Source organism: Ctenocephalides felis, unplaced genomic scaffold (genome assembly GCF_003426905.1).
Source record: "Ctenocephalides felis isolate EL2017-DRISC unplaced genomic scaffold, ASM342690v1 CF-g0.4_SCAFFOLD_03571, whole genome shotgun sequence".
NCBI lineage: Eukaryota > Metazoa > Arthropoda > Insecta > Siphonaptera > Pulicidae > Ctenocephalides > Ctenocephalides felis.
Genome location: NW_020539725.1, coordinates 71,681,790 through 71,693,469, shown reverse-complemented (window position 1 = coordinate 71,693,469; position 11,680 = coordinate 71,681,790). Strand labels below are relative to the sequence as shown.

General features: G+C 25.7%; 1 protein-coding gene across 1 annotated transcript; it reads right to left on the bottom strand.

Moving 5' to 3' along the window:
* Positions 1-1,938: 1,938 nt before the first annotated feature.
* LOC113386739 (mitotic apparatus protein p62-like) lies at positions 1,939-3,339 on the bottom strand. Its single transcript, XM_026624499.1, has 4 exons — positions 3,283-3,339; positions 3,139-3,184; positions 2,977-3,029; positions 1,939-2,695 (listed from the first exon to the last, which is right to left on the bottom strand). Exons 1-4 carry the CDS (start codon positions 3,337-3,339, stop codon positions 2,075-2,077), a joined length of 777 nt encoding a protein of 258 aa, XP_026480284.1. The 3' UTR covers positions 1,939-2,074.
* Positions 3,340-11,680: the final 8,341 nt, after the last annotated feature.

Genomic DNA, 11,680 nt, shown 5'->3' with positions numbered 1-11,680 from the left:
GTTCTGTTTGCTCCTCAAAAACAAACTAATACATAATAAATTAAATATGAAAATAAACATTGAATTTTGATTCAATAGAGTAAGTCATAGCAATCGCACAAAAATCGAAAATGAAAATTGTTATCTTATAGTTTACGTTTCAGAGGTTTCTGAACATTTTGGCATACCATAAAAAAATGGATGTGTGATTATTCAACTGATTTGAATAATTCAAAAATCATGCTTTCCTATTGATAAAGTGTGCTGATTAATTTTTAGCAAAGGCAGGTTTGGCCGTTTCGAAGATACGGGGCAAAAAGTGTCAAGAATGGTATCAAAGTTTTTGAGATAAAGGAGCGTCCGATTTAAATAATTCAAAAAACATGCTAAATATTGTTTAAAAAAATGTTTAAAATTTTCATAATAAATCAAAATAAAGAAAAAAATTCCAAATATAAAAAAATCAAATCTATTTAAAAATTTCAAAATTTTTCAAAAATCTAATTGTTCCAAAGTTTTGCAAAGTTTATTGTCTAATAATTTAGTTTTTGGAACAGGAAGTTCTAGCAATATGTCTTAAGACACGATGCCATGCACCACTAGTTATTAAAACAACCGAAAATTCTAAATATTTTCAGAATTAGTTTTTCTATGATGTTAAAAACACACTATTTAAGAAGATATAGATAGATTCAAAATAATTAGAATATTACTTTTAGATAAATGTGGAGGACCTCTAAAAACTTTCTCAAAGATAAATATAATATGCATCAAATTGTATAAATACATAAAAAACTACATTAAAGTTAACATTACTTGAAATCAAATCAAAATAAAATTAGTTAGAATCTCTAAAAAGTAACAGAAAAGTGTCCGACTAGATATTTTTAAATGATCTTTTGAAAAAATAGTTGTGATTTTTGATGATGATTTCGAAGTATCTCGGGTACACCATGGTAAAAATCCATTAAGAAGTGATTGCAAATACATATTTTTATGCAAAACTTATGAAAGTATACACAAAATGCATATACATCATAGTGTAAATAAAATAAAGTTAATTTCGTTCAATGAAGAAAAAAATTGCAATGTAAGATATAATAATAATAATAATGGAGTAAAAAAAATATTTAAAATGAAAAAATATGGATCTAGAATAAGAGATTTTACACTTAGACAAACCGCCCTTAAAAGCATATTAGATAAATTATATAGATTTTCAATATAAAATTATTCTACTATTTAGAGCATTTTGTAATCCCATTTCTTCAAACACAATTTATTCCTACAAAATTAATTTAATAATAAAATTTTAAAAGATTAGGAATCTTTTGCTGTTTATGTGAAGATTTCGAACGATGTATATATAAAGGCGAAAAATACAGTCAAAGCGTTTTGTCAACAGCAATTCAGACATTGCACAATTGGTCATTGTGGTCTTCATGTAATAAATTAGTGAAAATTAAGTGATAGTGATCAATTATATAATACAAATGTAAGTAAAAAAGTAATAATAGGATGAACTAACTTAATCATAAATATTTTGATAATAGAAAACTTCTTGATTTGTAGAAGTAGTAAATGTATTTGGTAAGATGCAAAGACTATGTGCAGTATAAATTAATAATATTGAAATGAATGTGAAACATATTTTTAGACACTTGCAAGTTTATGTAATATTTTGAATAGTTGCTAGGTAATAAATACTCATACTTGAGTATTTTCTGGACTACCTTAAATAGCTTTTCAGATTACTTAAATTTCGAAAGTGTGAAATTTGAATTTAAAATTAAGGTACTGAAAACCTTAAGGTCATGAATCAACTCATTAATGAAATAAATTGATTATGCAATATAAATTGAAATTCATCATCTTGGTTAATTTATTTGAACCAAGTTGTTTATTCAATATCCCACATACAAAATTAAAAGTAATATATTTTTCATATAACTAGTTTATTAATTTTAGATATTTACATTAACATTAAAATAATTTTAAATATATTAAGATACTAATTTGTTAAATATTTAATTACAACATAAATTAAGTCAGACATATGCAGTGAATCACGTTGACAAAAAGCGTCTTTTAGGAGCTATAAAGTTTCCACAACCGAAGCCTCTTCTTCATGATCATGTTTAGAAACTACATTTTCCTCATTTTCAGTATTTTCATCATCAATATTTTCTTCAACATTTTCTTGGTGTTCAGTTTCGTCCTGGTCTTCAACTTTTTCGCAAGATTCCTCCTCCTGGACTTGTTCTATTGGTTCAACTACTTCAGCGATTTCAGGTTCATCTAAGAGTTGAGTATCTTCAATAGATCTTTTGGATTTCTTGTTTTTCTTAGATTTTTTGTCCTGTACAGTTGCTTCAGGATTTTCAGATTTGGTGTACTTGTTTTTCTTTTGCTTCTTGGTAACTTGAGCTTCTTCGTTTGCTGCAACAGTTTCCTCAGTTTTCTTGTTTTTCTTTCCTGATTTTACTTTTTGGGTCTTCTCAGGTTTGCCATTTTGGGCATCAGCTGGTTGTTTCACTTTTTGCACTTTTTCCTTAGGTAGTTTTTTCAATTCTTGAGTAGCTGCTTCGACAGCCTTTTTATGCTTTTTGTTTGGTACTTCTTGCTTGGCAGCATTTTTGGAACATCCTTCAGGGTTTGTGCACTTGCGTTTGGATTTACCTGATTTTGGAGATTCTTCTATGACTTTGGATGAATCCTTGAATAAAGGTAATTGAATGATGAAAACGAGATATTTGAAAATCTTGAAACAAGATTATTGAAGGTTAAAATAAAAGTTGTAAGACGCGACAATATTTGAAAAATGCTCTAGAGAATCTCAATGCTTATCATGAAATTAAATTTTTTTATTACCCAGCTTACTTTTTATAGTAAGCCGTTAACCCTTTGCACTCCGTAGGCGCCGCTGTGGCGCATACGGTGCTACAGCGGCAAACCTTGGAGTGCAAAGGGTTAAAATTATTTATTTTTCAAACTCACTGTTTGCTTGACCTCACGCTTTCCTTTTTGCCTTCGAATCCCTTTTGAGTATCCTGCAATATTTTTCCTTGTGATGTTTCACTGCTTTGTCGACTTTTTCTGCAGATTTAATGTCCTTGGATTTTTTGTCGGATTTGGCTTTTTTGGCATCTGCAAAATGACCAAAGATTGCCAAGCACATCAGGGCAATGCAATGAACCACATCAACCTGGAAAAAAAAGAAAAATTAATTATAAATTAATATTTATTAGCTTCAAAACATGATCATGTATGTAATTTAATGCACACTCTTCTGCAATAACTTACTGAGTTGGTGATTGAAGTATGAACAATTAATCTGATATAAATAACAATACTAGACATAATTTATGATTGATAATGTAAGAACCTACAGGTTATTTAAAATAAAAAAAAATTTAAACTTTACGGCTGACCATTGTAAATTCCCCAAATTTATTATATGTCCTTAACTGGACAGTTGTAAATAAAAGAATAAAAAAAACTTAACGTGAAATTTTATTAAATATAAAATATAAATTGCATATTTATACTATAAAATAAAATTGTATCTAATATTTCAAAATAATATTCCATGATTCTAACTGATATGAATAGTGAATTTGTAAACAAAAACAAGTTTTCTGATAAGGCAGGTAGAATCCAATTTTATTTACGTAAGATGGTACCACAAAACTAAATCACAAGTAAATTATGATAAAACAAAGTTTTTGAAGATTGATAAGATAAAAATTAATAATAATTCAATTTGTCTATTTACTATATTAAAATATGCGTAGTAAAATTTAATACGTCTTTTTTTACGTCTTTTTTTATACAAAATGTTGAGTATGTAGAATTTCCTACGAGATTAATTAGTTGATTAAAAATTAATTTTGCTTATCTACATATCAGTGTTAATTGCATGTGGTTTTTAAACCAAAATAAATGATTGCTTGCATAAATTATGACGTGCATAAATGTTTGTAAATGTAGTGGTCGAAGTAATTAGAAGCTAAAAGTTTTTCATTTCCCTAGGTTAAAATTTTTGAACTGTAATTTGTAAACTAGAAATAAAATATTTATAAAAATATTCAAGATAAAATCTACCATGATTAGTTTTAATGAGCACGATAAAGCTTATTAAAATTTTGATAAACATTTGATTTTAATTAAATATAAATACTTGGAATTATTGTACTTGATGCTAAAAAATTGTAAAAGATTTTTTACAGTTATTAAAATTGAAACTAGAATTGAATTAATATAAACATAACAAAAAAATCAAGAAATCGGTGGTTTAAATTTATTCAAATTTTGAATAAAATTGAAATTAAATATTCAATTCAAAATTATGTTATTTCGTATAGAATCAAAAATTTTAGGCAGCAATAAACTGCTTCGAGTATAATATATATATAAAACAATTTTATTAAAAATTAGTTGAGTTACGTAAAATACTTTCATAAAGTAAATTTTGAGTAATTTAAATTAAATAAAATTAATAATTGTTATTAAATAGAAAAAAGTTGTAATACTTAAGTGAAAAATCTAGATAAAATTGCTTATAATTTGACAAATTTATGTGAAAACTGTTGTAAATATGGATGTATTTTACATTTCACATAAATAAGGTACAAAAAACTTAGAAAATTAAAATAGGAAACTATTAAAATATGAAACAGCAAAATCCCAACGCATTTCTAATATTTATACATTGATTGATAAATAAATTAGCAAACAAATTTTGAAACGATCGAAATCTTAACTCAAATCAGAATTTCATAGGTAAACTATAAAAAAAAACTTATCAACAAGTCACTAATAAATAAATCATAAATTAAATGCACATGTAAATGCAAATGCACAGAAGGTATTTAAGATTTTAAATTACCGATTTATAGCAAAATTCAAATATTTAAAAAAATAGTAAAAAAAACTGCGATGTTCTTACACATTGTGTCATTACATTGAATTCGGAATTAAACAAAAATGATACAATGCTAAAAATATTTCTAATATTAAAATAAGAATGTCAAAAATTTAGGCACAAATTATCAAAATAGTGTTCGACCAAATAAAAGAATTTACTGTACTGTAATTCAGCAATCAAAGCACCAAAAAGGCAAAAATTACAAAAATATAAATAATACAAAATATTAATTTTAAGTTAATACATAAACGACTTGTAAATAAAAAATGATACGATGCAAAAAAAAATCACGAAGCGTCAAATATCTCGATTCAAATCAACAAAATTGTCTTCGAGCAAGCAAAATAACACAACTTACAACGATATGCTACCTAGCTAATTGAGCCAATTATTGACGTAAAGATAGCAGCAAAAATCACAAAAATACACAAAATATTAAAATAAACCAAAATATCCACTCACCTCATATTTGATAAATTCCTGTCCTCCTAGCCAATTGAACAACAAATCCGCACTGATATCTTCTAATCAACTAAAATTCGCTTCTCGGCCCAAATCCTTTCCTCCGTCCAATTCCTCAACTGAAAACTTCTTCACCAATGGTAGATTTCACCAGTTGTTCTTGATCGTTGGCCGATCGAAGCGAGAATGATTTTCTCCAACGTTCTTATCACTTAACAAATGTCGTTCATCCGGTGCAACGTACTGACATCTGTTATCAGCTATCAAAATAAAAGCAAATTTTTTTTTTTTTATTTATTTATCCTTGAATTGACGCAGTTGGTAATGGAATTGTTGTATCCTGATCAGGGTTTGCCAGTAGATGGGGGGATAAATTTGGTAATAGATAATAAGATTTATAGTTGTTGATAAATTTTGAATCTGCCTCCTGATTTTTTCTTGAACTGATGCAATTGGTAATGGAATTGGTGTATTTGGATCAGGGTTTGCCAGTAGATGGGAGGATAAACTTAGTGGTTAATAATAAAATAGATAGATGCTGACTCAGCTAACTGGTCAACTTGTTGATTATCTATATGGATGTCCAAATTTCAAATCTACCTCCTGATTTCTTCTTGAACTGAGGCAGTTGTAAATAAAATTGTTATATCTTGATCAGAAATTGGCAAGAGATGGAAGAACTGATTTATTATTGAACAATAAACTAGATACAATGTTGACTCAGATATTTGATTAATTCCTTGATTATCGATATGGAACTTCAAAGTTTAGTTGGTAATGGAAATGTTATATCCTGATCAGGGTATAGGCAAGGATATGGCAATTCGAGTACATCTTGAATAAAATGTCAAATAAAAAGCGATATCTCATAGGAGATAATCTCTTAAATGCATTTACACCTAGCATATTAACTTGAATAAATGTATATTATTTTGATCGGCAATAAATCTATGCAAATAAAAAAAAAATAACAAAATGTTTTTGCAAAACCAATCCATTATTAAATAAAGACTGGAACGAAAAAAAAATAACTCACGTTGATTGTTCCTGAATATAATTATGATCGCGAAATCACTATCTATATAAAATGTAATTTAATTATCATCGGATTTTCCAAAATTCAAGTTTCCTCAACGTGAGATAAAAAAACATACTTAATTTTCACACAAATAATCTCTTTGATTAAATTATAAATACAGTTTTTAATGCTGAAAATCAAATTTATATTGAACGTAATAAGTAAATGTTAAGAAAAAAAATATATATATTTGACTTCTTTATTTTTTTCTTAAGTCGCATATTTTATATTGACAATTATTTTTCATTTCAATAGAATTAAAGCTATTTGTAATAAGAATATTTAAGAAATCAAATTTACTCGTAATAACAAATTTACCTGCGCTAAATGCTCAAATCAAATAAATACATGCGATTAAAATCAAAGTAAATAAAAGACGTATACTGATAATAAAATTAGATTTTCCACTGGGCTAAAATATCTAAAGGTACATCTATTTTTAAAATTGTTGTTTATTTGATTTGTGATAAAAATTTTGTTATTTAAAAAATAATATCCGTAGTATTAAACTACAACAGATACTAAGATCGGAATGAAGTTTATAACATCACAAAAAATATTATAAGAAAGTAGAAGTACAATTAAATCTAAATATATTTCGAATCAAATTTCACCTTTATTTTTAAATTAAAATATATTATGTATGTAATATTAAATTAAAATATATTATGTATGTATTAAAATTGATACATATCTTTATTATTTAAATATCTTCTAAATCAGTAACTGATTGAAAATGCTTTTATTAAAAGTTAATAATATCAATCAATTAACATATCAACTGCCTTTTAACATATTTTGGTGATCTTGATTATTTTATCATATAATTAATAAAGATAATAAGCCAATGAGATTTGAATCTGCATGATTAAATATACATTTTAATTTCATCTTAGTTGATAATATAATTATAAAAACTATCTAATAAATTGATGAGTGATTTTGAGTTTTCTAATGATTTTGAAAGTTAATTTCTTGATAATCTGAAAAATAATTAGTCTAATTGTAAAATTAATTGTTTATGTTGATATATGTAATTACATTGAATATGGTTTAAAAAATAATTTTAACTGAATGAATTAAAATCAATATGGTCTGGAACTTGTGATAATGTAAAAATAAGTATCGGCAAACAAATTCATTAACGATGGTTTCTAAATAATTTATTTTTAATAAGACAACAAAGTAAAAATTTATGATATGATTCATATATATTTAATTATGAATGCGAATTAGCCACTTTGCAAACTGATAAAATTCTGCAAAAATATAAATATTTATCATACTTAATTAAGTACACATTAAAAGACGACAATATTTAAATATATTTATCTTTACATACAAAAATTCAGGATAAATCATAAAGTATATTTATTTAGAAACAAACTTGAATATAATTGTAAATTCTGTAGTCTTATTATAGGCTCTTTGAGACTTAGTAGTTGGAGAACCATGGACTTTGAATTAGAGATACCAGTTTAAATACCTTTCCCGGGCAACTTGATGTCAAGCAGAAGTAACATCAGGTTTTACTAAAAAATATACATAGTAATATGATTTCAAGTAAAAATATTTTTCGATTGACATTATTGCATCGATGAAAATTACATCAGTATTACAGAAAATGTAATGATAAATTCATGACATAGAGATAGGACAACCATGTGGGTTGCCATCAATAAAGCCAAGTCTTTCGGCTTTAATGCCCCATACAACTATTCTGATTATTATTTTTATTATTAAATATAAATGTCAGACTAGTTCAAAAAACTTCCATTACAAAATAATTCCGACATTTGCGATTGCGCACTTTAAAATGTTGCTCATCCAAGACAAGAAAACACAATAGTCGTTGTTGTTGTTATTTCCTCTGGTCATTTCCGGCAGTTTTAATCCCATTCAAGCACTGTTAAAACACCTTTTATCACTGACATGAACAGATATAATACAAGTTTAACATATACTTACTTTGCATATGAATCAGAACCAAATTAGACGAAATAATAAAGTTAAATTATTGATATAACAGAAAATTTTTCACCCAGAAATATACCTCAATGTTTTACGGCTAATTAAAGGCGTAGTGTTTGAAGGTAAATAATTATATTTTGTATTTTCTTAAATAAAAGCCTAAGAGGATTGTAAATATAATCCAACTCAGATTTCAAAGCTGAAAATAGAAAAAAATAGAAAATAGAAAATTCGTTTAACCTGATTATGCACCTAGCATCATACCAGAGCTACGTAAAAGCCACAAATTTTGTTAAAAAATTATTTTTCTTTTTGGAATTAGCAGCACCAATTCCTTCATAAATTGTAAGCAAATTTGTTGAAGTGACAAATAAAATATTGCATAACAAAATCTAAAAAAATAAAAGTAGGTTATAAGTAAAAAAGTGTAGAAAAGTCAATTCTTCTCTCTGCAACTTCCAAATTATTTCCAATTTCTATCTCACAATTCTGACTTAATTTGTTGATCTAAAAATCAACTTTATAATTTTTATAACTAGTTGTACATTTATATTTATCAAAAGATGCAGCTCTGTAAAAACATTCCATTTACACACTCACCTAATTCTTTCTCATGGAAATGAACAAATGTAATATTGCAATTACAATCATATGTGGAGCATACGAATGTCAGTCCTTTACACGCATTACTTTAAATCAAAATAAATAAGTCTGCAAATTCATAAACATTTTCCGTACTTGAATCATGGAATTGAAAATAATTGATCTTATCCTCCCTTTGAAACATTTATCTCATCTTTTTCAGAATTTTACAGAATAAATGAGAAATAACGAATAATTCATTTCTTTATTATACAACGGAATTTTCTTCAGCATTAGTATAATAATTATTTTATAATAATTGAACATGATATATTGAATAAGATTTTAACACAAAAAGAAAAAAACAAGATAAAAATTTATAATGCAATGATTTCCAATTAGTACAAATGAAAAATAATTCAATAGCTTATATGAAATTATCTATATATCACATTGAATTAGTAAACAATTATTCTTCCTAGTAAAATTTTTTATCGCTAAAAATACATTACATATATACAGAGTAAGTGCTTTTGTCAATTAAAAACTATAGAATTAAATAAAACTTATAATTTATAGCAAACTTCTTCATAAAGCATTTGTTGTTTTAAAGTAATAAATAAATATTCGGCACAAAATTTCACAAAATAAAAATAACAATAAATTATTTAATGTTTCCAATACTTACTTCCATTCACGTTCATTTTGATTTATTAGTGTACAGATAATATTTTGCCGATATAAGATATGAGATAAATCTTTCAGGTCAATAATATAAATAATTTATAAAGTACATTTGCTACTCTACAGAGCTATTATGTTTTTTTAGCTCTTATGTTACTCTATTATTTACCTAAATTTGAAAACATTGCCTCTAATGTAACATATCTAAAATGCATATCTAAAAACAATAATTAGTATATATGTATACATATATATTATATGTTAATATTCAAACTTCGATATTAGTTCTTAAAGTTATAAAATTATTAATTCAATTCAATATTATAAATTTACTGTACATACATCAAATTTAGTTTGAACTTATACTTATAAATTTACATGAATGCTCAAAAAATTGGTCGTAAGATGTCAGTAGGAAATTCATGATGATTGAATTTTGGTTACGATCAACAAACAATAATAAGTTTCAAAGACTTTTTCCAGTTTGCTTAGTTTTTATTTGATTTATCTAGAAATTGGCCTTTTATTTTTAGCCTGATAATATACAAATATTTTCTGTAGTTTTATACAAGTGTGTATATTATTTACCTTTTCTGAAAGTTTCCTCTCCTCTGCTCTACCGCATGGTGGGCATTTCATAAAGTACGATTATGTTCTACGAATTTCAACTGTTAGTATAGTACGACCGACAATCAGTTTAAAGTTGGCGCCTCGAGAACAACCTCTTGACCTCCGACAAACTTGACCTAAACTCAAAATTTAAACTATTTTTAACTTGTGAAAAACAAATATTCAATAGAGAAACACAGAATGATAGTAGACTGGTGATAATAAATTTTCTTATAAATAGTGACAATGGATTGGTGATTAATAGTGTAATTAATTTGTTTAATATAGATAATAGTGTGAGTGAAAATGTAAAAACGTTGTGGATATAATTAAATCGAAAATTGTATGAGAACAATAATAAATAATTTTTCTTTAATAATTGTGATATTTTTTCCAATTCCACTTACTGTGCAATAGTATTCAACTTGAGCCAACCTTAAAGTTTATTAAAATTTACACTGAATTGTGAAAAATATCTAGTCCTTGTTTTTGTAATATGAAAATTAGGAAATGACCTAATGAAATTATGAAACTTGTTTTATTTAGGTTTACAAGGTTGGTCTTATAATAAATAAAATATCAATAGAATTAATCATGTGCTCCAATAAATTAATTAAATACATATAGTTCTACTTATTTATTTTATGCAGCCATAGGAAACTCTAGCTACTACCTACTCCATCAAATTAAGTTTGATATTTTTACCTTCGCGAAGGAAAAGTTTATATTTTCTCCTGAAAAACCAACTTGTTAATTAAATTCCCAAAAATATTAGGAATCGTACTGATTATATTTTCTCTAGTATAAGTATTTTTATTTAAGAAAATAGGGCACCAGAAAAATACAATGATCAACAATGGTTAACTTCGGTTAAGTAATTAGTTAAAAGAATAGTAAAATATCAACTAAGTTTCTATTTTCTCTAGAAAATCCAACTTGGTAATTAAATTCCCAAAAAATGTTAGGAATCGTACTGATTATATTTTCTCTAGTACAAATATGTATACATTTAAGAAAATAAGGAACTTCTGTTAAGTAATTAGTTGAATAATTATTTAAAATAGTAAACTAAGGTAAAATATCAACTAATCTGACTATTACTTACTTAAACATTGCAAATATATTACCTTATATTTGAATATTATACTTACAGTTAAATTCTTAAATTTATGTTTTCAATTCTTTGCAAAATTGAACTTTGTTTGTTAGATGCACTGACTTAATCTGAAACTTTAAGATAATATTTATTAAAAAACACAATCGCAAAAAATAATATTGATACAGTAGATAATTCCCATTCAATAAGATATTGATTTCATGAACAAACAATAATATATTTCTCCAATATTTTCAGTTGCTGCAAAAATCAATAGAGCAAAACATGGCCT

What these genes read in the sequence shown, in the direction of transcription:
- LOC113386739 (XM_026624499.1), bottom strand. Translation starts at nt 3,339, where the DNA reads ATGTCTAGTATTGTTATTTATATCAGATTAATTGTTCATACTTCAATC. An exon ending in GATGTGCTTGGCAATCTTTG is followed by an intron (nt 3,030 to 3,138) that starts GTCATTTTGCAG and finishes AAAATATTGCAG; the next exon opens with GATACTCAAAAGGGATTCGA. An exon ending in AGCGTGAGGTCAAGCAAACA is followed by an intron (nt 2,696 to 2,976) that starts GTGAGTTTGAAA and finishes CCTTTATTCAAG; the next exon opens with GATTCATCCAAAGTCATAGA.